The following is a 24619-nucleotide window of genomic DNA, read 5'->3' on the forward strand; positions in this document are numbered from 1 at the left end:
AAACGTGAGGCACGAGGGGGTCAGCACAGTGGACCCGGTTTATAGAATCATCCCCTGACCCTCACATCCACCACTTGTATCTGTCTGTCCCCTGTCACAGCCTACACAGGTTTTTGAGTTGACATGTACGCAGAGGTTTCCATTTTCCTTGGATGAACACGACACCCTTACCAAGAGTCCCTTTTGTCCTGGGAAGATCAACGTGCCGGGCACCACTGCGTCATTGGCAAGCGCTTTCCTCTGCTCTGTGGCGGTGGTTTCAGCGCTGCTTTGTCTTGACCAGATTGGTTTTCTCTGTTTCTCATTTTGGAAGGGATGACGTGGGGGCTGGTCTCAGCGATGCTGAGAGGACACTCAGTGTCCAGCGTCCTGCCTCCGGGGAGGAAGGAGAGAGCCCTAGTCCTGAGAAAGGAGGCAGAGTGGGCGAGCTGAGGGTGGGAGGAGCTGGAGAGGGAGCCGGGTGGCCCTGCAGAAAGGGAAGTGGACACCGGGAGCTCACGCAGAGACATCTGTGCTCTCCACTTGGAGAGGGCCTGGTGGGGAGAGGGTGCTGGCTCTCAGGAGGGAGCGCGCCATCCCAGCATAAGCCACAGAGGGGCTGAGTGGCAGCAAGTGGCCAGGAGCAGCACTAACAGGAAATGGCCCTCCCTGGCCCTGTTGGCATCAGGTGCTGGGGGCAGCATCCTGCTGGAAATGTTGCTCGCACAGAGCTGGCTACATGCCAGGCTCAGCTCCAAGCACTGGCATGTACTATCTCATTTACCCTCAGACACTGGAAGAGGATAGGTCCTGTTATAGACTCAGTCCAAGACCGGGAAACTGAGGCACAGAAAGGGTAGGTAGCTTGGCTCAGTTCACACGGATAGTACTGGGTGGAGAGGGATTTGAATCCAGGTGGTGTGGCTCTGTAGCCCCTGCTCATGACCCTCCTCTGGTTGATGACACAGGTAGCTTGGTGTTAGTTTATCACCTTTTGTTTTAAAATAGTTTCTCTTTTATTTAAAAAAAAAATCAACACGTTAAGGCTTATTATAGAAAACGTAGGAAAAAAACAGATAAGCAAAAGAAAGTGGGTCAATCGTGCCGCTCAGAATCAGCGTTTGTGCTGTTGTGTTCTGACTGTCTCCAGGCAGAACGTCCCTGGGCATGGAGACAGACGTGACCCATTGGTTCACCACTGGAGCCTGTGGTTTGCAGAGGGTGTGTGGTGGGGTGCAGGGGACGAGGAATGGTGATACTGGTCCTATCCGGTCAGGAGCCCCCAGCCTGGGAGGGCAGGTGCACAAATACCTGAACACCAGGCTGAGAAAGGCCAGTACCTCAGGTTCCAGGTCTGGGTTAGGAGCAGGTGGCTGGTCAGGGAGGGACAGGAGGACACATCTAGAGGACAGTCTGGAGAGAGTCTGGAGGAGGGCATGAAGGGTGATGGGACTTCTGTGGGCAGAGCTGGGAGAAAGAATGAGTGGCCCATCTGGAGGGAAGAGCATGGGCTACAGTGGGAACAGCCATGGAGAGGGGAGTGGCCAGCATGTCAGGGCGCTGCGCGTGCACATAACCACAACCCCCACGGTGGTTTGAAGGTCAGAGTGTGGGGACTCCACAGTTGGCCCAGTAAGCAGTTCCATACTGTTGTCTCAAACACAGGCCTTCCATTTTTCCCCTCTGCCATCATTGTTGTGATAACCTGTCCTCAGGAAATTTCTCCTCATGTTCATAAGGTGGCTGCAGCAGTACCAGGTGTCACATCCAAACAAAACAAAACCCTGGAGGAAAGAGGCCGTCTGTGCGTCTTACCTGCCTGTCTCTTCCTTCATCAGCATCAGCTTTTTCCAGGAGCTACGGGCAGACTTTGCCTCATGTCTGCCTGGCCATGTTCATATCAGTTCCTTCTGAGGGAAAAAGGGTTTCCAGTTCTTACTCAGGGAAGCTCCTGACCTGATAGGAAGGAAGAAGGTGACCAGAGGGTAAGCAAGGTTGGCATGTGGTCAGATAGGCAGGACTGGGGAACCAGGAGGAGGCTGGAAAGCCCAGTGAGGACATGGTGAGGGGCGAGGAGTGGACGGGCCAGTTCTGCCTTCCACTGACTGACTCAGAGCTAGACAGAGAAGCCGGGCTGGCCCCACACCTGGTGAGAACCAAGAGCCAGGAGGGGCTCTGCACCGGCAGGCCGTGTCCCGGCAGGCTGCGTCCCTGTCGGGGCCTCAAGCCTGGGGCTCTGCACATGCTTATCTTAAAGGACCAAAGAGTAAATATTTGACGCTTTGTGGGGTAGGAGGCAACATCAGGGATGCAGGATGGAAGCCGGACTGACGAGCGGAGGCCAGGGCGCAGGGAGTGCCCGGGGCAGTGGTGACCCTGGGCAGTCTGGTCTTCAGGTGGTCGCTTCCCTCGGTACGAAGTCTCTGAGGTTAGTCCAAGTTTTAAAAAAGAAACGTGGGCAAGTGGGGAGGGCCTAGTGGGTGCAGAGTGGCTGAGAGGGTGCTGAGCACAGGCAAGGGCCGCTGGAGCCGCAGGACTGTCCTCGTTAGGCCAGAGCACACAGGACCCTAGAAAGAAGGTAGCCTTGGACTTGGGCAGGCCTCAGGTGCAACTGCTGCTTGCTTACCTGTCTCTTGTTTTGAACAAATGACATCATCTCACTTTGAACCTCTGCTTCCGCCTCTGGGATGTGTGGCAGGAAGGGAGGAGCCGTGGACACCTGTCATGTGAGCAGACCTGACTGGAAAGTGGACCCTTCCTGGTGACTGGGCATGGCAGCTGCACTGGCCTTTGTTCCCAATGTTTGCCTTACTGAGCTCTCAGTTGGCCGGGTGTGTGACTGAGCACCCGGGCAGCCAGCGTGAGGACAGAGCCTGAATCAGGAAGTCACGGGTGCCTTAGTTAGTAAGCTGGCGGAACTCCCAATGCAGGCTTGAAACCCGCTGAGTCACAGCAATCCCTGCTCGGCATTCCAGAAGGCTCTGCCTTTTTCACGAAGTCTTGCTCAACAGCCCTCCAGTGTTACTTCATGTGGCTTTTCTGCTTTATGGGGGAAAAATGCTTATAGACTAGATGTGTTCAAGGGAAGTGATTCATGTGGCCTTTAAAACCACTTCCAAATTTTTTGAGTGGCTGGAACCCTACTTTTATTTCATGTATGACTCCAACAGGGAACCCTTTTGAGTTCACATGGGTAGAGGCAACCACTCCCTCCAAGGGCCATGGAGAGAAGCCCGGTCCGCCTTGGAGCCCGCCGTGTGGAAGAAGGGGCCCAAGACAGGGTGGGGCAGGAGACCTGGGTTTGCATCCGAGCAAGCCTTGCCCCCCCAGCTTGTCCCTGTCTGTAATATGGAGATAAAAGTGCATGCTTTCAAGGTGCTGTGGCCGGCAGGGCTCCAACACAGGACACTCCTGCACCTGCCCCTTTAAAAGTCCACATCGAGGCAGAGTTCACGTGCATCTGTAATCCACCCGTGTCAAGTATGCAGCTCAGTGATACTTGAGGAAGTTCGCCACGTTGTGAGAACATCAGCACAAACCAGTTTCAGGACAGTCGGTCACTCCAGTGATGTCCCACCTCTAGCCCCGGCCACCACCGATCTTCCTTCTCTGCCGTGGCGTTGGCTTTGCTGGACATCTGCATAAGTAGAACTAGAGACGTGAGGTCCTCGTGCCTGCTCCTGGCGGGGTTCCCTGGGTTCTCTCCGTGGTGTAGCACTCTCGGGAGCCTCATTTCTCTCTGTCACCAAATGGTGCCCGCCACGTGGTAGACCACATGCGCTGGTCTATGCTCAAGTGGACGTTGGGTTGTGTCCAGGCATTGGCTCTTGGGCACCACCTGCGAAGGAAGGGTCGGTGCGCATCTGAATGGATGCTTTTGTTTCTCAGGGCGGATGCCTGCTGCGGCCGTCAGTCATACAGAAGCACTTTTAGGAAGCTGTCAAGCTGTTTTCCAAAGTGGCTGTGCCACCTAGCTTCCCACAGGCCGGGCCTCTGCTCCTCAGCAGCACTGCCCTCCACCTGGCTGTCCTTTGAAGTCCCGGCATCTAAAACTCTCATGAGGTCTGATTTCTAACCTTTTTCTTTCACGGGCCAGTGCTTTTGGCGTCACGTGTGGCATCCTGGTAGCTGTGACTCAAGGTCCCAGAGCTTTTCTGCTGTCTTCTAAAAGTTTTATTCCAAGCCGGGCATGGTGGCACACATCCGTGAACCCAGCAGCTTGGAGGCTAAGGCAGGAGGCTCACAAGTTCAAGGCCAGCCTCAGCAACTTTAAAAAGGACTGGGGAAGTGGCTCAGTGGTAAAGTTCTGTTAGGTTCAATCCCACTACCAAAAAAAAAAAACACCTTTATTCCAGCTCTTACGTTTAAGTCTGTGACGCATTCTGAGTTAATTTTTGTGTGTGGGATGAGACAAGGGTCTCCAGTTCAACTTTTTTGTGTGGAAATGTAAATTGTAGCAACAGTTTCTGAAGTCTGTTCTTTTTCTAATGCAGTTTTGAAATCAGAAAGTGAATGTCCTTCACTTCCATTCTTTCCACTATTTTAGGTCTTTTGCAATTCTGTGTAAATTTCAGGATTATCTTGTCCGTTTCTGCAAAAGAAACCTGCTGATCTCTTTAAAGATTAGCTTCATGGTTTCAAAGCTTCTGACTCATGACCATGAGATGCCCCTCCATCTGGGGATCATGTGATGGTCAGCTTCTGTCACTATAACAAAAGTATCTGAGACAATTAACTTATAAAGAGAGAAGGCTAGTTTAGGCTCATGGTTTTAAATGTTCCAGTTTATGACCAGGTCGCCAGTGCCTTGAGGCCTCTGGTTGGGGTGCTGGGTGGCAGTGGTGGGGCGTGCTGGAGCAGACTTCTTACCTCAGGGCCCGGAAACAAAGGAGAGAACAGGAGCCGGCAGTGCCCTTCAAGGGAAGGCCCCCAGCAAGCCAAGACCCTCCGGTGGGCTCGGCCTCCTCAGGCCCTGGCGCCTCCCAGCGCCCACTTCGCCCCAGGCCTTTTACACGTGGGCCTTGGGGCAACATCCGGCTTCCAAACCACAGCAGCTCTTTAATCCCTCTGCAGCATTGTATGATCACCACTGTGCGCAGCTTATGCTGCTTTCATGAAGTTGATTCCTGTTGAGTTTTGGTTGAGCCTTCCTTTTGACATCGGACAGGAGAAAGAAACACAGGGGGGCTTTTCACAGGGGTGGGCGAATCTGCCCAATTCCATTTCACTTTGGCGGTAGGTTGAAACTGATGTTATAGTTATTCGATGTTTTTCTTATGGAATAGCAAATTAAATAATGTGTCTGTAACACAAGTGGACAATTTAAAGGTGACAATATGAGGTGAATACCTGTGTTCCTTGCACCCAGCTAAAAGAAAATAAAATGACTGGTATTGTTTCTGTCTGATGGAACCCCTCCCTTCCCCGGGGCCCCAGCCTCTTGAGTGCTTTGCCAGTCTCCCTTGTATTGCTTTCTGTGTGTATTTAATTGTAAACGACACGATGTCTGCGTTATCTTGTTTTGACGGTTGTATAAAGCCTAAGTGTAGTGAAGGTGTTTTCCACCAGGTGTTCTTTTTCCCATTACGTTCCCAAGATTCCTCTGTTTGAAGCCTGGGCTGTATTTCATTCATTTGCAGGTATCCCCCATGTAAGCAAAAGGCAGTTTATCTTTCCAGCTGTTGATGGTCCCTGGGGTTGTGCCTTGGGTTTTGCTCTTTGGGTGACGCGGGGAAGCATCTCCCGTTGTGCCTTGGCGAGACTTCACTAGCTGTAGCTGACGGCAGAGTCGCCAGGTAGGAGGGTGCATGTGTCATCCTGATTGACAGCGTCAGGTGTTTTCAGAGCGCAGTGCCCGTTGCCGTAGCTGGTTAGCTTCCTGTTGCTGATGTAACGAAGGGCCGCAGACTTTCCTCTCGTACTTCTGGAGCTGAGAGTCTGAAGTGGTCTCACGGGCGGGCACGAAGGCCTGTCCTGTTCCTTGGCAGCCTTGAGGGAGGCTTTCTTCCCACCTCCCCAGCTTTCAGAGCTGCCTGCCTCCTCCCAGGACTGGCCCTTCTTCCCTCCTCAAGTCAGCAGGCATCGGGGAGTCCTTCCTGTGTCACGCAGAGGCAGACCCCTGCCCCCTCCACAAAGACCTGTGACTAACTTGGGCCATGATTAATGGAAGAAGAAGGGCCAGCTAATCAGCTCCTTAAATCCCCAAGCGGTGTCGCCTCCCCCTTGCGTGCACTGTGACTCACTCAGGGTTCTGGGCATCGGGTGTGCACGTCTTGGGGGACTACTTTCTGCCTTCCACAGTTGGTACGTGAAGGTCCTCGGAACCCCACCGACAGGGAGGGGACTTAGGCATGTTGCGGTTTGTGTGTGTGTGTCGTGCACTGCATAGTGACGTTTTGTTCAACAGTGACTTCATGCATGACCATGGTCCCCTAAGATTAGATGGCCTAGTGACATGGTAGCCAGCTAGTTTGTGAAAATATATGATGTCTGCACAACAGAACCAGCTGATGACACACTTCTCAGAGCACGTCCCCGTTGTCAGGTGACCCATGAGCTGGTCTCTGTTCAGACTTCCTGCCTCTTGCTCTTTCTCCCTGGACCTGTGTAATTCTAGCGACTTCTGTGTTGCCCCACAGGAGGCCCTGCCCAGCTCTGGAGTAGAATGCCCAGGGTCTTTGCTGTGATCCGAGTGTGACTTGGGCAGGCACCTCCCCTTGCCAGGTTGCTCTTTCCCCTTCTGCGAAGTGGGGTGTGACCTTCATCACCTGGCGTCACTGTGAAGCCAAGTGAGATAATGTGCAGGAAGCCCCAGCACAGGGCTGGATGGTGGAAGATGGCCAGGGGACATGTCCATTAGCGGCTCCCCGGTCAGGCCTGCCCATTCAGTGTTCAGCAGCTGCACCCCAGCACCATCTTTGCCATGAAATGAGTCCGTGTCTGCTTGGACTCTGCAGGCCTGGCGCCAGGCTTAGCCTTCGGCAAGCTTTATTTATTTATTTTTGGTACATGGGCTTGAAGCCAGGGGCGCTTAACTACTGAGCCACATCCCCAGCCCTGTTTTATAGTTTACTTAGAGATAGGGTCTCTCTGAGTTGCTTAGGGCCTTGCTGAGTTCCGAGTTTGGCTTTGAACTCATGATCCTACTGCCTCAGCCTCCTGAGCCGCTGGGATGATAGGTGTGCTTGCACCACTGTGCCCAGTGGCCGGGGCAAGCCTCACTTTCACCGAGATGCTGGTGCTGTGTAGCACGGGACCTGCAGGGACCCCGGTCTTCCCGCTCCCTGCTTACTTCCGTCTTGTTCCAGGAAGGACATAGTTAGCCACAAGCAGAAAGTCAGGCAGCATTCTCCCTTCTGCCTTCAAGTGATTTCCACATCGGAGCCTGGTGTGAGTCACCTGCAATAAGGAAGCTGCGTGTCTCCCCTGGCGTGGTGGAACGGCATGTGGGAAGCCTCCTGTGGCCCTGGAGCTGCCTGCTTTTGAGTTGTCACAGCTTTAAACTGAGCAGTGTACTTCTAGTTCAGTTCCCCTGCTGAGCTTGTCTTCCCCGCCTCTCAGGACGGAGGCCATGGCAGGTGAAGCCCTCTGGTCAGAGCTACCGCTGAGCTTTCTGTAAGCTTGGCGGGCGCGGTTAGTGGCCAAATAAAATCGGACAGAAAGTGGCCAGAGCAAGCTTTATTGGAATTTGGCTCTCGGGCGAAATTCCCAGACCCCCAGGGTACAGCTCAAGTAGGGACCTGGAGAAAATCGCATGTGGCCCTGGCTGCCCAGGGTTTTTGTAGGCCGGATGGGAGGGGGTCCTGCTGAGTGACAGGTGGATGTGAAGAGTCAGTGGAGTTTTCTAGCCCACTTGACGGTCACCTTTGGTGGGCTGGCCTTTGTTCCAGCTGCTCAGCTCTGCCCCCTACAGTCGCCAAAATTTCCGACCTACAACTTTCAACCTGTCTGTCCGCCATTCTGAGCCGTTTCGTTTTTGAGACCTCAGTCCAATGGACTTTTAGGCCTGTCCACGGCCCCTGCGTCCCCTTGCAAGGACTTCAAAACCTGACCAGTAGGCAGCGATCGGCAGCACGTCTCCCAGGAGGCAGGCCGCTGGCCGCCGGGAGCCCCACTGCCTCCTCCCCAGGCCGAAGGGTGACGGTCTCTCCTCACAGGCCGACGCGTGCCACGCCTACCAGATCATCCACCGCAACGGCATTCCCGACGAGCAGATTGTCGTGATGATGTACGACGACATTGCCAACTCCTCGGAGTAAGTGGGCTGCTCGCAACTGGGTGGCGAAGCTTAGGGCCCGGGCATGGGCCACGTGTCACCACCAGCAGCAGGTGGAAGGGCGCGGGCTCTCGCCCAGCTCCCAGTGCATCTGGGGCCTAGGCAGGGCAGGGACAGGAAGGCAGCAGAGGCCCTTTGAGGGGCTAAAGCGTAGATTCCTTCTCACCCTAGAGAGCTGTCCCGTGGGGTCCGCGGGGTCTGCAGGGTCCCTGGTGCCTGCCTGTTCCTGCACCATGGCGGAGCCCAGCACAGGGACCTGTTTCTGGAAGGCTCTTTCTTGGGCACTGGCTCCCATGGCCCTGCGTCTGTACCTTTGTGGCTTATTGCACTTAGTTTCCTGAGGAACCAGGACGAGCAGGGTGGGCACTGAGCTCGCTGTTCCTGCTCCCCACTCGGGTCACCCTGCAGTGGTCCTGCAGGGCACCGCCCTCCATCGCCATCCCAGGGTGCTCAGAGTCCTGCTTTCTGTCTTCCGTTTGAGGGACCTTGGTGGACTCTGGTCCTGCCCCTGCTGCTACTGCCAGGAGCTCTTGGGTGGTGTGACCTGAGGTGGCCACCTGCCCAAACCACCAACAGAGTGGGGACCCACAGGCAGTGAGAAATGTCTCGCACAAGCAGTGGTGACCGTCCCTTCATGTAACAGGGCAGGTTTTGAAGAGAGGTTTCAGACAGTCATTCTCGTTTCAATCTTGTCCTTTGATTCCAGGAACCCCACTCCAGGTATCGTGATCAACAGGCCCAATGGCACGGACGTGTACAAGGGTGTCCCGAAGGATTACACCGGGGAGGTGAGGCCACTGCAGGGCAGTGGGTTTCGTTGCATTTCATTGGTGATTTTCCTTATTTCTTGCATTTCTAGAACCAGAACCTTGCCAGACTGATTTCTTGTCTGTGTTCCATATTAGTGTCTGAGGAGTAAATCACGAGAGAGAGAGAGAGAGAGAGAGAGAGAGAGAGAGAGAGAGAGAGAGTTTGCATGTGCATTCATGTGCTGGGTGTGGACCCAGGGCTTCTTGAATGCTAGACAAGTGGTCTACCACCGAGCTATATCCCCAGCCCTATTTGATTTGATTTGATTTATTTGAGTCTGGGTCTCACCATGCTGCCCAGCCTGGCCTTGAACTCCTGGGCTCAGGCCATCCTCCTGCCTCAGCCTCCCGAGTGGCTGGGGCTTAGGTGTATGCCGCTGCACCCAGCTCAATTATGACAGTTTCAAAAGAAAAGCAGAAAAAAGGAAAAAAAGACAATTTCTGATAAATTGCAATCTGTCATCGATCCATTTCAGGTCTTTGCATACCTTAAGTTTAATAATGCATTTCCTTCAGTGGTGACCTGATTCAATTCAGGTATTGATGTTAACCTGATTTTGGATTATCTGTGCTCTTTTATGAAAATCAGTTTTCTCCGCCCTAGGCCTAGTGCAGAGTATCTTGGAATTTTCCTGAGGACAGGTTTTTGATAATTATCACTTCCAAACATTTTTATGTTCCCCCCACTTGATGGAGCATTTATAAAGTGGCACGTTTAACAACACCGTAATGACTTCAGTCTGGTTTTGTCATCTCTCTTTTGTAACTTCAGAGGGATCTCTTGGGAGATTTTCTTTGTGATAAAGACACATACGTCTGGGCTGGGGCTGTGGCTCAGTGGTAGAGTGCTTGCCTCACATGCGTGGGGCACTGGGTTCAATCCTTAGCACCACGTAAATAAGTAAAATAGAGACATTGTGTCCATAGAGACATTGTGTCCATCTACGAACTAATATAAAAATTAAAGAAACATTTCGTCTGAAGTCTAGTATTTCAGTTTCATTTTTTTTCTTTTAAATTCAAATATAGTTCAGTTTAATATCATATATATAACACAGTTGATTCCATTTTGGTGAAATTGTTTCTGCGTGGTTAGAGAAGGGATGTTTGGAACCTGGGTGTCAGAATTTTTGGTGATTGTTTTTCTTTTGTCCTTTTCTGTATTGCATTTAATGACCAGTATCAGTTTTACAGACTCCCCCTGAGGACTCTGTCCCCACCTGGGACTCAGCCTCTTGGGTAGCCTGCTGGATGCAGAGGGAGGGCTGCCTCTGTCCCCAGAGGGTGTTTCTTCTCTTGTTGTTCCCTGCCTGTCAGCGTCTTTGAATTTCTCCACACGCTCTGTGGTGGCTGGGAAGGAGCAGCAGGCCTGTGGAGCTGCGGTCTGCAGAGGCCGAGATGGACTCTCCTGGGTCGCACTTGGGCCCCAGAGCACCGCCTCGGGGTCTTCCTGGTTCTGGTGTGTTTGCTCGAGTCTCAGGGCTGTGGCCGGGGCCTGGGCTCCTCCAGCTGTCTGGTTGGGCTGGTAGCTGCCTCTGGCCTTGACTCCTGTTTCTTCGCAGGACGTCACCCCTCAGAACTTCCTCGCTGTGTTGAGAGGCGACTCGGAAGCAGTGAAAGGCAAAGGCTCTGGAAAGGTCCTGAAGAGGTAACGTCTCTCCGTGGACATCGCGCTTCCTCTCTGGAGCTGGAGCCCCAGCACAGGGGCTCCTGTCCAGCTGTGAGAGACTCCAGAAGGGAGCTTTGTCCTCCTAGGACAGCTGCACAGGGGTGATTTTCAGTGACTTCTCTGATGGCTCATTTCTGTGCCCAGTGAGCCCTGTGATCCCAGGCCCCTCGCTGCTCCTTAAACCCACTGTGTTGTCGTCTGTGGGTTGTAGCGCTGTCCGCCCAGTGCCTGATGGAGCATGCTGAGCCGGGTGTGAGTCCCTGCAGGCCCCTCAGGTTGCCGGGCCAGCCTGACCCCAGCCTGCCCCAGTCTGCCCCCAGCCTGCGTGTAGGGAGGGTGATGCTGGCACTAGGGGAAGCCAACCCCAGTGCTTGCCCCGCTGCCTGGGGCTGGATGTCTGGTGCTCTGCATTTCCTGTGCGGCATTCTAATGAGATGTCAGAGACTTCAGCAGCAGACCAGAGGGAGGGGAGACCTGGGCACAGATCATTCAACAGAGGCGAGTTAGGGGAGAGATGGACCCTGCGGGGGGCTGAGTTGGCTCCAGGTGTGTCACTGGTCTCTGCTGCCTGAACACTGGTCTCTGAGTGGGGAGTTCTGCCAAGGCTGGGCAGGTGGATCCGAGGGGCCTGGAGGGGAGGCTGTGGGACTGCCAAGGAGCCCACTCTGCAGGTCCCACCTGGCTGTCTGCCCAGCCACCAGCAAAGGTCCCTCTTTCTAGCCTTGGTGCAGAGTGTGGCTCCAGGACAGGGCTGTGGCTCAGACGGGCCCTCGGGAGCAGAGGGGAGGCCACACAGGGCCTGTGTTCCTCCTTGACCTGTTGGCAACGCTGATCCTCAAGCTCCTTAGCTTTTTGATTAGGGCAACTGTTCAGAGAAATGAATTAAAAATAGAAATGGGAACCACGGCCCTGGGGCCTCATGGCGGCTCTTCCCTTGGCAGTGGCCCCCGGGATCACGTGTTCGTCTACTTCACTGACCACGGAGCTACCGGAATACTGGTTTTTCCTAGTGATGACGTGAGTGTTCCTTCATGTTGGATCTTGGGAAGCTTTTGATTTGTGCTGACGGGCGCAGGCGTGCACCCGGGCCTGGGTGCGGGGCCGCCTCCCTGGTGCTGCGCCTTCTCCGGCATCCTCCTCACATCTACAGACACACTGGGAAAATGGAAACCAAGCCGGCGTCAAGGTGCAGCCTGTGGCGTGCTTCCTGACGCCCCGCGCTGCTTAACTCCTGTGGCAGCTGAACTCGGGGACGAGCTGGCAGCTTGCGCGGTCTAAGGACACCTCTCCCATCTGGTTTTGCACACAGTCCTCCTGTCCCGGCCTCAGTGGCCGTCTTAGGAGGAGAATATCACACTAGACGTGTCAGGGTGAAGTCCCTGGACACCTGGGACAAACCGAGTGAAGAAATGTGTTCTCTGCCCTGTTTAAATATGTCCTGAACATGGCTGAGGTTCCCTTCTGCGGGTCTAACCGTTGGCCGCGGTTCCCTCTGAGTGTGGGTCACCAGCAGGGGCCTCTCTGATGTGCTGCCTGACGTCAGTGTCCTTACCTTTCAGCTTCACGTGAAGGACCTGAACGAGACCATCCACTACATGCACAAACACAAAATGTACCAAAAGGTGACGTCAGCCCTGGGGTGGCCTTGGGGGAAGAGCTTGGAGAAGGCAGGGAAGCAGAGGCCACCATAGCATGACCTGCCCTGTGACTGGGTGGCTGTTTCTGGAAAGGGTCCCTCCTGTGCTTTGACCACTGGTTTCCGTGATCCTTTTGTGATCCTGGGGCTATGGCTCCTCTGTCAGAAGCACTGGAGGGCGTTGAGGACCCGAGTGTGGCCCTCGCACCAGGTCTGGCCAGCAGCAGTGTGGGCGCTGCGATTTGCCTCGCTCAGTTTCCAGGTGCAGGTCTGGGGACACACTTTGAGGTCAGCTGTCCCTCGAACTGTCCCCAGGGTTGAATTGAGGGAGTGGAACATACCACCATCTTGTTTTATTTCCACTCTGGCCCTCTTGCCTCTCTAGCACCCTTTAGGACTGTGGAGGGCAGAGCACATGTGGTGGTGACAGAAAGACGGCCTGCCCCACGGGTCTGCTCTTGGAGGCTGCTCCCCATATCAGGGCGACCATTTCCCTAGCATTGCATGGCTCCCCCTTCCCCACGTGTCGGCCAGTCCATCATTTCTTTTCTTTTCTTTTTTTTTTTTTGGCACGGTGCTGGGGATTGAACCCAGGGCCTTGTGCTTGGGAGGCAGGCACTCTGCCAACTGAGCTATATCCCCAGCCCCAGTCCATCATTTTATTATTAGCACTGATCGAATTGACCCCTTGTCAGATGGCTCCCATGGCCTCTGCAACAGCCAAAGGAAAGACTCCCGTGAGCAAGGGGCGGGCGGCAGGGCCCCGGTGGCACTTGCCGGGCTGGCGGGCAAACGTCCTGTCTGCCTGCAGATGGTGTTCTACATCGAGGCCTGTGAGTCCGGCTCCATGATGAACCACCTGCCCAGTGACATCAATGGTAGGTGGAGAGCGCTGTGCGGCAGGGCACCCAGAAGGACCATCGGCCTCCTCCTCGTGGCCCAGGTGGAACCATGCGCTCCACACAGCAGGGGCCACCAGGGCAGCCTGGTGTGCAGACATGGGGGCATCGGGCTGGCAGCTGTCACCATTGCTCCCCAAGGATTAGTCAGGGAATGAGGAATCTGCGAGCTTCACGGTGTACCTCCAGGTTCTAGGAAGCTACCGGAGTCCAAAGCTGGGGGGTCTGGACCAGCCACGGTCTTTTGCCAAAGGTTGGTTGCGCTTTCTGATCTCGGGCAGGTGACTTACCCCTTTGGTCCTCAGTTATCCTCATGTGTAAGTGGATGTGTAGCAGGGCCTGCGTGTTGGGGTAATGTTTTAATCATTACGTGTGCCCCGCGCTCTTCTGCGCCCAGGCGGACGGAGGCTAAACGGTATCTATTGGGAAGTCTGCTCCAGCTGAGTGCTTCCCTTTCTTTTTACGTTTAATTGATTGATTATTGTTTTTCTTTGCTGGGGATGGAATCCATGGCTTTGCACAGACTAGACAAGTGCTCGACCACTGAGCTAAGCCCAGGCCCCTTCCAAATGTCTTTTTAATAAAAGTCGACTCTCTAGAAACCAGGTTAGTCCCGTATGCGCCGAGTGACACACGCCACTGGCCACTGTGAGCAGAACGGCGGACACGCTCCGGATGCTCCTGTGTTGCTGCAGGGAGTCCGTCTAGTGGCTTCTCTTTCTTCCACGTTTAATTTTAGACAGGAGATCTGACTGAGTGGACTGGGCTGGAGCGCAGCTCAGTGGTTGAGTGCTTGCCTGCCATTGTGAGGCCATAGGTTCCATCCCTGCAACCCCCCCCCCCCCCAAATGCTAGTAAATCTACCTGAGTGGACAGGGTTGGTCACCCACCCTGGGCCGAGGAGGTGGCAGGCTTCACCCTCACAGGGGAGGTGGGAGCCTCCAGCTCCGAGTGTGGCCCTAGGCGAGGAGGGAATGCCACTCCACGGCGCCTCTGATTCCTCGCAGTTTATGCAACGACTGCTGCCAACCCCAAGGAGTCGTCCTACGCCTGCTACTACGACGAGGAGAGAAGCACCTACCTGGGCGACTGGTACAGTGTCAACTGGATGGAGGACTCGGACGTGGTGAGCCCTCTGGGGGCCGGCCGGCTTGGGTTGAGCAGTCAGGCTCTGGGCCCCGAAGGACATTCACATTTTCCCTTCTGCAGGAGGACCTGACCAAAGAGACCCTCCACAGGCAGTACCAGCTGGTGAAGTCCCACACCAACACCAGCCACGTCATGCAGTACGGAAACAAAGTGAGGGGCCTCCCGCTCCCGCTCCCTGCTCCTCCGCGGGTTTTCAGTCTGCACTCAGGGCCCTTGGCTGGCCCTAAAACTGGGAGGACGGGAGCCTCCTAGGGAGGGACCGTCCGCTTAAACTAATATTCTCTCTCCCCCTCTCCAGTCCATCTCTGCCATGAAAGTGATGCAGTTTCAGGGTGTAAAGCACAAAGCCAGTTCCCCTATCTCTCTGTCTCCTGTCACACACCTTGACCTCACTCCCAGCCCGGAGGTGCCCCTGGCAATCCTGCAAAGGAAACTGATGAAGACCAATGATAAGCAGGAGTCCCAGAGTCTCATCAAGCAGATCCAGCAGCATCAGGACGTAAGTAGCGCCGAGGGATCCTTCACAGGTGCCATTCCCAGCTGGGGTGGGCGCCTGGGCCGGTGAGGTCTCTGCCCTCACCCATACCCTGCACGGCTCAGGGCAGCTGAGGAACCGCTGGCCTCGGTGCTCCACGTAAGGTGGAGGCAGGGGTGTCTTCATCACCCGCCAGGAAACTGACCTTGACCTCCTTGGGAGCCAGGCGCCAAGGGTGGGGTCCGTCTCCCCTGTCCTGCTAGGAGCTCATACCTTGTTGCTTAGAGGACAATTCTGCTCTGCTGCTCCTTGTTAGCTGATCATATGTGTTCTTAAAAGTCCCAGCAGGAAATCCTGCTGCTGTCTCCGGCCATCGAGCTCCCAGCCCGGGGTACTTCCCACAGCGCTTGAGCTAGCCTTGAGCTAGCCTTCACTTGACTGCGTCTATGTTGTAGCTCACCAGTTGGTTTGAACTGCAGGATTATTTTTCCTATTGCAGCTGTGTGCTCTCTGGCATGCCGAGCAGAGGGTTGCCTGTCCCCTTGAGCAGAGCCAGCTCCTGTTCCCACTTGTCCCTTTCCTCAGCCCAGCACCGATTGATGCTCTGGAACAGGGTCTGGACTTCCTGGGTGAAACCTGCCCTTCTCGTAGTAGATGTAGCACTTCCCTCATACTCGGAGGTCCCAAGAGGGCAAGGTCACATCAGCCTCGCACACTCCGTCCCCTTCAGGACACCTGTGCTGGCATCTGTTCCGCGGGTCCCAGAGGCAGTGCTGCCAGGTGCAGCTCAAGCGCTGTGCTTCTCCCCAGGCCAGGCACATCATCGAGAAGTCGGTGCGCAAGATCGTCTCTCTGCTGACGGCATCTGAGGCTGTGGGGGAGAGGCTGCTGTCCGAGAGAGCCCCGCTCACCGAGCACAGCTGCTACCAGGAGGCCGTGACACACTTCCGCACGCACTGCTTCAACTGGCACTCCTCCACGGTGAGCCCAGGCCACCGCCACTGCATCTGACACCCCAAAGCTGAATTCCCTTCATTGTCTCCAGGAAGGTTCCATCCCAGCTGAGGGCCCTTAGGTGGAGAAGAGAGGAAGGAGATCCCACGCCCCCTGATCTTACTGTCCATGGGTGGGAGAGTCTCCGGAGGCACAGGCGACACTCCCGCCTGTCTTCCAAGTGCTTTCTCCTCCTCACCTGTTGCTGCCCATCAGCCCTGCGGGTTCTTCCTGCTGGGTTCTTCTGACCCCGCCTAAGATGCATGGTGGTCACACCCTGGTCCTGGAGGAGCAGGAAGAACGACGTTCCTGCAGCTGTAGGATGTCAGACCTGAGGACTGTGGTCAACACGGGGGCTGCTGGAGCCTGCTAGAGAGGTCGGCAAGCTGGTTGCAGACCAACCCCTGCCCACAGTCTGGTTTTTGTTTTGTTTTCTTTGCTTTGAGACAGATGCTCATCAAGTTGCTGAGTCTGGCCTTGAACTTGCCAGCCTCCTGCTTGCCTCAGTCTCCCAAGTCCTGGGATCATGCGGTGTGCACCACTGCACCTGACCCACAGCCGGTTTCTTTTCTTTTTTTTTTTTAATTTTTATTTTTAGTTGTCAATGAACCTTTATATTATTTATTTATATGTGGTGCTGAGAGTCAAACCCAGGGCCTCACACATGCTAGGCAAGCGCTCTGCCACCGAGCCACAACCCAGCCCACACAGCCTGTTTCTGAACGTGAGGTTTGCCATCACGCAGCCTCGCTCTGTGCGGTTGCCTGCTTTGCACGCTGCCTCCGCGCTGTGCAGTGGAGCAGCGAGGGGCCTTCACCCTCTGGTCCTGCTGTTTTGCACTGTCATCAAAGGGAATCTCCCCCCTCCCTCAAGGGTGTTCCCAGGCCCCCCTGGAGTTTTCGTAAACAGCCCAGTCACTCCCGGTTCCTGGTCAGCCCGTTGGACATTCACACAGCCCCACTTCCCTCCTCAGTGCATCTCCCAGAATGAGGTTCCCAAAATCAAAAGGCAGACTTCTAGGGGAAGTCCCCACACAGGGGAGCAGAGCCATCGGGAGGTCCCCATCAGGCCTCCTCCCCTCGGCTTGAGAGCACAGGAGGCCTGCCACCCCTGCAGTGTCTGTGGACCCCTGTGTACATGCCTCGGTCTGTAAATACTGCCATGTTCTCAAAAGAGACAGAGGGTCCATGACCCAAAAAAGGCCCAGAGCCCCTGGCCAAGATGCCTCACTTCTGATTGCCACAGTGGCACCTCCCAAGCTGCGCCCGCTGGGCGGCGATGGTGATGCTTGGTTCTCTTGTCTTCTAGTATGAGTACGCTCTGAGGCACCTCTACGTGCTGGCCAACCTTTGTGAAAAGCCGTACCCCATCGACAGGTAATGCGCACAGGCACTGGCCATGGGTGTCGTCCCAGGGTGGCGGGGAGGGCACTGCAGGGGCCATTTCACCTCTGCTGCCCACTGCCAGGCTTCGTTCTGGAGACTTTTGCCAGTGGAGTCCACGGTAGCTGTGTTCTCGGTGGTGGCTGGGCATCTGTCATGGATGACCCCTGCTCCGTGGGGACTGTCTGGCTTTCTTCAGAGCTGAGCTGGCTGAGTGACGCGTTTCCTGTCTTACAGGATAAAACTGTCCATGGACAAGGTGTGCCTTGGTTACTACTGAACAGCTGCCCTCTGGATGCTTCTCCTGTGTGAGCACCGCCCTCACATGCTGTACTAACCAGAGACTGAAGGTGGAGCCAGAGGGGCCAGCTGCTGGGGCCCCTGGGTGTGCTGGCGGACACTCTGGGCCTCTCCCCAGGCCTTCCCGTCACAAGACCTCACTCACCTATATTCCTGCCTTCTGCAAGGACTGAGCACACTCTGAAATAACTGCAAACTGATGTCAGACTGTGTTGAGAAAGGGACGTTCGCTTTTTAGGAGTTTTTTGGGTTTTTTACCCCGTAGTTTTCAGGAGCAAGCTGTTCACTGGGGCTGCCAGACCTGTGAACGGATCTTTGTTCTGAGAAGTTGAAGCTGGAACCTCTTTAAGTCTTCAGAATGATTTCATTGAGGAAAGGAAACCCCAAATGGAAAATTATTTTTAGAAAAAAAATTATATAATTTTCGATTGCTTTTGTATTTTATTCTGTAATAATGGATGAGTCTTAAAAAATAAAGATTTATAACTGAAGCTGAGTATGAATTTCTGGCCACAGCTTGGGGGTTCGTGCTTCTGGCCCTCCTGGTGGGGCCCGCGGGCCTCTGCCTCCCCGACTCTGCTGTTCCACCCCTGCAGGCCCAGCACGGCCCTGTCCGCTCCCGTGCCTTCGCGCTCCTTCCAGGAGTGCTTTCCCTCTCTCCAGACCCGGAAGCTGTACCTCCAAGTGCCCGTCCTTGAACTGCCGCCCTGCCCTTTGCAAGTACCATCTCCTCGGGCCCAAGGACAGTAATGTCAGGGTCGGTCCCTGCACCAGCTGCAGGGCGGGGAGGGGACATCCCAATGGAGAGCATGACCTCCTCCAGGGCAGAGCCACTCATCTGCTTCTCCTAACCCCGCGCACGCGCACACATGCACACACGCATGCGCACGCAGAGCTACGTGGCGTTTGTTAGGGATGCGAGGGAATAGGGTGGCCTACAGGGTGGAATCCCACAAGGCAGCAAGAATGGGGGGTGGGCTCAGAGGTTTCATGTAACAAGTAAAAAAAAAACCCTGTGCATTTGTTGTTGCCGATGCTCAACAGAGCGAACCCAGGGCTGGAGGGTGGCCACGGGGGGACAAGGCGGGGGCGGTTAAAGGGAGACACCTCGAGATGCAGCGCCAAGACCCCAGTCCGTCTGCCTTCCAGAACTGCCCGCTGCCGTGAGGACCCGCTCCTCTTTTATTTGTTCCCCTCTGGAACAAAAGTACGCTTAACTACTTAATAAATAAGACACATGATCACTTGTGGTTCTGAGAGTGAAAAGCAGCTCAATTTCACAAGTCAGGCAGCTGTGGCCTTTCTCCTCCTGGTGCGGTTCCTAGGCCCCTAGGGGAAAAGGGCCTTCCCTCCATTGCATTAAGCCATTTCTGTTAGCTTTCTGTCTGTGGACAAGAATTATTTTGTTATAATTAAATACATTAACCAAGTAAGTTAGAAACTACAATTTCCTCCTCACAGTTCTCAAGGCCGAGGAGTCCCAAATCAAGGTACAGATCTGTGTGGACACCTGGAAATTTATTTTCCACTTGGATTATAATTCAATACTTTGTTGCTCAAATTACTCCAGTTTTGGTCTTGGGAGCTCTTTCAGCTGGCTCCTGTGTCTTTTAAACATGCCATACTCCATTGATACAGGTGTCTTGTTTCTGTTTGAGGACGTCCTTACCTTCTGTGGCGACAAGATGCTCTAGGCTTATCTTGTGTATTTCCTGTCCCAGGCTTAGCATCAGCCATTCCTCCAAGGGGCCCTGGTTCCTCTTGTTGGGATCTTTTTAGAAGCTAAGACCTGGGTACTAGATGTGTGTGTTACTCCTGGGGTGGTGTCACCTCTAGGTCCTCTGGGGCCTAGCAGGAAACGTGTGTGAATACGAACCCACGTGTGTGCACATACCTGTGAGTGAGTCCACGGTGACCATGTGTCTATATTGAGCTGCACGCGGGTCCCTACTGACGTCTCCAACTCCATGCCCACCTGGACTGTTCCAGCTTCCTGCCCTCTCTTATCTGTGGACGCCCACTCTCCATCTGCCACCCGGTTGCAGAGCTGTCTGGTTTCAGCGCCGGGATGGCTCCTCCTGGGGAGCTCGTGCACAATTACTGAACCTCTACTCCTTCAGGTTCACTTCCCAAATCCCTCAGGTTGGCGCCCTCCCCTGTACTACAGCTAGATGCATTCACAGCAGACTACAGTCCATTCTGGGGGCCTCCCGACCTCCTAAGCGTTATTTTAAGATTTGAACACATTAACATTCACTCTGGGTGCTGTAGATTTCTATTTTGATAAATGCATTCTGTCGAGTACCCACATGACATTTTCATAGAGAACAGTTTCAGTGCCGTCAAAGTCCCCTGCATTTCAGCTACTCAGCCCTCCTTCCCCCAACCCCTGGCAACCACTGATCTTACTGCCTTTTCCAGAATGTTATAAAATTTCGATCACATGAAGTACAGCCTTTTCCAATTGGCTTCTTCCCTCACTGTGCGTTTCAGTGTCTTCCACGTGTTCTTCATGGCTGGGGGCTCTTCTCTGCCTTGCCGAACTCTACTATGTGGATAGATCATAATTTGCTTATTCCCCTGATGGAGGATATCTTGGTTGTTTCCAGGTTTTGGTGGCTATAAATGAAAGTGCTAGAAGCATTCACATGTAGGTCTTTGTGTGAACCTAGCTTGTAAATTTAGTTGTGTCAATTATGGGATCATAATTTAGGATCATGTGATAAAAACCATTTAGCTTTGTGAGAAGTGGAACATCTTATGAAGCACCTGCCCTGATCCCTGCTCCCCCTAGCCATGACAGGGGGCTCTTTTTGCTTCACATTCTCACCAGCATTTGGCAGTTTGGATTTTAGTCCTTTTGAGAGGTGTGTTGCTTGAATTGTGAGTGTGCCCATGTGTGTACCCATTAAAGGCTTGGTCACCAGAGGCCCCATCAGGAGGTGGTGATTTAAGAGGTGGAACCTATGGGGGTCTCGGGTCACTGCGGGCAGGCCCTCGAAGTGGGTAATGGAACCCATCCCTTTCCTCTCTCTCTCCCACCTGGCCATGGAGTGCCTGGGCTTCCTCCACCACACACTCTTGCCATGATATCCTGTGCCCATCGGTCAATGATCTGAAACGTCCAAAACTGTGAGCCAAAATAAACCTTTCTTCTTTATAAGGTGATTAGCTCAGGTATTTGTTATAGTGATGGAAAGCTAACTAACACATCTGTTGTCTCCTGGCTTAGGTTATTCTTTCATGTGTCCTAACACTTTTTTCATGTTTCTTAGTTCTTTTTGAAACAGTGTGTTACATTTTTAAAAGCTGTTTGGGGACACACTTTTCTTGTGTGGGTTCATGGTCCCCAGGAGAACCGGTTGCTCCGTTTCAGCTTTAAGGAGTAATTAAGTCAGCTGATGTGGCTGCAGCCTTTCATGGGCCACGGTCTCCAGGTCAGTGGGAGGACAGGAAGTGGGCCTGGGTGCTCACCATGAGGCAGAGGAACCCTTCCCTCTGTGGTCCTTGAGAGGGACTGAGGCCATTTCTGAGTCAGGCTGGGAGAGGTTGATGATCCCCGAGTCCCTGCCTCCACTGCTGCTCTGTGTCCTGTGTGTCCCTCCCACTCCACACACACAGAGCGATGTACCTGTTTCTTCCTAAGCCTGCAGCTTACATCTGAACCTCAGCTGATGTCAAGCCTTCCACCACAGCATCATGCTGGAATGCTAGAAGTTTCTAGGATCCAGCCTCTCCTTCCCACCTGTCAGTCAATCACCACATTCTGCTGCTTTTACAACCTCCACATTTCTCAAAGATAACTCTTCCTTCCATCCCTGCACCCTGCCCCAGCTCAGCCCTCCCCTCCTCCCCTCTGGGTTGCACAGTGGGACAGCAGAACCCCTGCCTCCAGCCCCGGACCCCTCTAATCCAGCTCTACGTGGGTGGAGAATCTCCAGGTTCCTGTGCTGCCAACCCAAGGCCACGGGTCCAACTTTCTAATTCAGCCTCATCTCTTACTTCCTGCTTCGGAATTCACATTCAAGTCATCTTAAAAAGGTCTGTTCCTCGAACAGAATTGTCGTATTGATCTTTTCTGTGTGTTTTTCACTTGTCTTTCCTCTTCCTTGTCAAGCACTGTCACGAGGCTGAGGTTGGACCTCACTCAGGTTACAGGCTAATCTGTCACAGGTTCACAGGTGCTGGCAGACACGAGACTCCTGGGTCAAAGACAAAGGACTTATTATGCATGGCAGGGCGGGTGGCATGAACTTTGCATTTGCAGCAGCTTCTCCTCTGTCATGTCCCCTGAGTGTGCTGCAGAGCCGGGCCCAGGTGAGTGCTGGGCACCCAGTGGACACATGTCACACTCAGAAACCTCGAACTCAGGAGACTCCAACTTTTCAAGAAAACCACTAGCAAACTTGAGGGAAGTTTACCCTTTGGGGAAGCAATGTCTTCCAAGGTGAGAGACTGGGGGAAAAAATCGACCCTTTTTCCAGAAGGAAGAAATGATCAGGCTCTTCCAAGATTACTCAAATGCTCTTAAAAAAAGAGTCTGGGGGCTGTGGTTGTGCCTCAGTGGTAAGGGCTTGCCTAGCTCATGTGAGGCACTGGGTTCGATCCTCGGCACCACACAAAATAATCAAATAAAGGTATTGTGTCCATTTACAACTGAAAAAAAAAAAAAAAAAAGAGTTGGGTTGGGCATGGAGGCCCACACCTGTAATTCCAGCAGCTCTGGAGGCTGAGGCAGGAGGATCCAAAGTTCAAAGCCAGCCTCAGCAACTTACAGAGACCCTGTTTCAAAAAAGAAAAGGGGGTGAGGATGTGGCTCAGTGATGAAGTGCCCCTGGGTTCAATCCCTGGTACCAAAAAATGAAAAGGGGGGGCGGAGAGAGGGGGAGAGAGAGTTGGAATAAGTCATCGACTGTGCCCAGGACCCAGAAATGCAAGAGACCCATGTAGAGGGCTCCCAGCAGCCTCATGGAACTTCTTGGTCCTTGTGCCCTGGCCAGGTCCTTGTCCTTCAAGCACAGCTCAGCCCCCTGGCTCCAGGAAGCCCTCTTTGCTTGCACCCTTCATGCTGCCTGCCCCCATAGCATGCTGTGCCTGCTGCTGTCCCACCCAGGTCACTTCAAACTGAAAATATCCCCAAGCCTTAGCCAGCTCCAGAGCGTGTCCCCCGTACTCACTGGAGACATACTTCTGAGTACAGCTTTTGGAGAGCTGTCCCCTCCTCTGGGCAGACAGGCTGTGACCCTGATGGTGGAGCATGTATTTCTCACACTTCCTCCCAGCTGTGCGACTTTGGCAGTGAACGACCCCCGTGACTGTGCTAGCCCTGCATTTATTTGCCTTTACTAAAAGACTGGGGATGTCTCCTGCCTGCCCTCACTCGGGATATGGGGTGATCCCGGCAACAAGCCTGGGAAGTCAGGGTGTAATCAGAATGGGGAGACCGAGTCACAGAGCCGTGAAGTGACTTGTGAGGCCTCACAGCCGGCCTGGAGCACAGGTCCCCTGACCCTAGGCCAGGTTTATCCACCAGACTGCTGGGTGGGTTTCTGGCATTGAAACCACAGACTCCTAGTTCCCCGTGGGTCACAGGCTGCGGGGGCTGCACAGAGGCACTTCCTGAGAGCTCTCCTCAGGAGACGTTTCCCAGCAAATGCTGTGGCAACAGGGACCAGAAAAAGCCACCGCTGAGTGGGCACTTTTCTCCCCCAGGTCCTGCTCCATGTGAAGGCAGGGGCTGCTTCCTGTCTCTGCTGTTCCCTCTTCCCCTCCCAAGATGACCCTGCCCAGCAGCTGGTGGCTGGTGCTGGCTTCCGGCCACTGTGTGCGCACAGCAAGGGTATCAGCTGACAGGGGTCAGCCTTCCAGACTGGCCTGGGGCTGCTGCGGGGGGGACTGGCTCCTGTGTGTGGAGTCCCCGCTACACCCAGAGGACACTCCCGGGCTCCTGCTCCTCGTGGCCTGGCCCCCAGTGAGAAGGAGTGACAGCCAGGGCAGATTCCATGCAGATTCCATTAAGGTGTGGGGGGCCGCCACAGGCCAGGCATCTTTGGGGCCAGGGTAGGGCTTTATTGATGGACAGCACCCACGCCCCGCCATGGCAAGCTGAGGAGAGGCCGCAGGAGCCACCGTCCCATCAGGGACTTCCAGCCCCCCCCCAGGGGGTGGTGCCTTATTCCAGCACCCCAAGCCACTTGGGGTCTCCCCTTTCTTCTTGGTCTCCCAAAAGGGCAGCTGCATGGAGTAACTGGAATAAAGTAGGGGAGTTGTGAGCCGACACGGGCAACCAGATCTCAGCTCGAGCCACGCTGTCTCCTGGCTGGGATCAGTGTCTGCATCTGGCAGTTGGGGGGGTCCTGCCCAGCTGCCCTGGGTGTCCGGGGGGCCTGTTGGCTCGTGCTGGAGGCCCCTGCCTCAGGGACTCACTGAGCGAGCCTGCGGCTTGGTTTAATTCAGCGAGGCCCGGCTGCCGTCCCCGGATGCCCGCCCTTCACATGGAGGCCCCTGGGCTCCCCCATGCTTCCTCTGCCATCCTAAGACCTAGAAGAGCTGACATTAAGCAGGTACCCAACAAACACCCATCTTTAATCGGTGCCAAGGACAGACAGGAACAGTACAGATCTCTCGAAGAAAGTGGAGGATAAGACAACGGCTGTCTGCTGGGCCGTCCCTCATGGGACCAGCCAGGGGGCTGTGGAACATGGAAAAGGACTGTCTGGCCCAAACGGGGGAGTCAAGGAAGGCTTCCTGGTGGAGGTGGGCTTTGAAGGATGTGTAGGAGCTGACCAGCTGAAGATCACAGGGGATGGTGTGCCTGGGAGGCAGCAGCAGGAAGGGGAGACGGTTCTGGAAGTCATCTGCAGCTGGAGGGTAAGACCCAAGGATGGTGGGGGTGCAGAAGAGGCCGGGCGGAGGGCCGGACAGGAGCCAGAGCCCCGAGGGCCACAGGCTCTGGCGGGGGCAGGGCTTTCTAAGCCCCGCCCGGGAGGGTCGGGATGGGCAGGGGCCTGGGATGGACACCAGGGCTCCAGTTCCTCCAGAGAAGGAAACGTC

General features: G+C 54.6%; 1 protein-coding gene and 1 long non-coding RNA gene across 2 annotated transcripts in view; one reads left to right on the top strand and one right to left on the bottom strand.

Annotated features, from left to right (window-relative positions):
- Positions 1-18057, top strand: part of LGMN (legumain) — a 31743-nt gene extending 13686 nt beyond the window's left edge. The window contains exons 3-14 of the mRNA XM_079126266.1: positions 8136-8233; positions 8961-9042; positions 10626-10711; positions 11674-11749; positions 12292-12354; positions 13180-13246; positions 14275-14393; positions 14477-14566; positions 14715-14915; positions 15702-15872; positions 17193-17260; positions 17504-18057. Coding sequence (XP_078982392.1) covers positions 8136-8233; positions 8961-9042; positions 10626-10711; positions 11674-11749; positions 12292-12354; positions 13180-13246; positions 14275-14393; positions 14477-14566; positions 14715-14915; positions 15702-15872; positions 17193-17260; positions 17504-17546 — 1164 coding nt within the window. The 3' untranslated portion in view covers positions 17547-18057. The remainder of the gene's footprint in view (positions 1-8135; positions 8234-8960; positions 9043-10625; positions 10712-11673; positions 11750-12291; positions 12355-13179; positions 13247-14274; positions 14394-14476; positions 14567-14714; positions 14916-15701; positions 15873-17192; positions 17261-17503) is intronic.
- On the bottom strand, positions 1004-3574 carry LOC306653310. Its single transcript, XR_013761700.1, has 2 exons — positions 2606-3574; positions 1004-1935 (listed from the first exon to the last, which is right to left on the bottom strand). It is a non-coding gene; the product is annotated as an uncharacterized lncRNA (long non-coding RNA).
- Positions 18058-24619: the final 6562 nt, after the last annotated feature.

This window comes from Sciurus vulgaris (assembly GCF_902686455.1).
Source record: "Sciurus vulgaris genome assembly, chromosome: 2".
Lineage (NCBI taxonomy): Eukaryota > Metazoa > Chordata > Mammalia > Rodentia > Sciuridae > Sciurus > Sciurus vulgaris.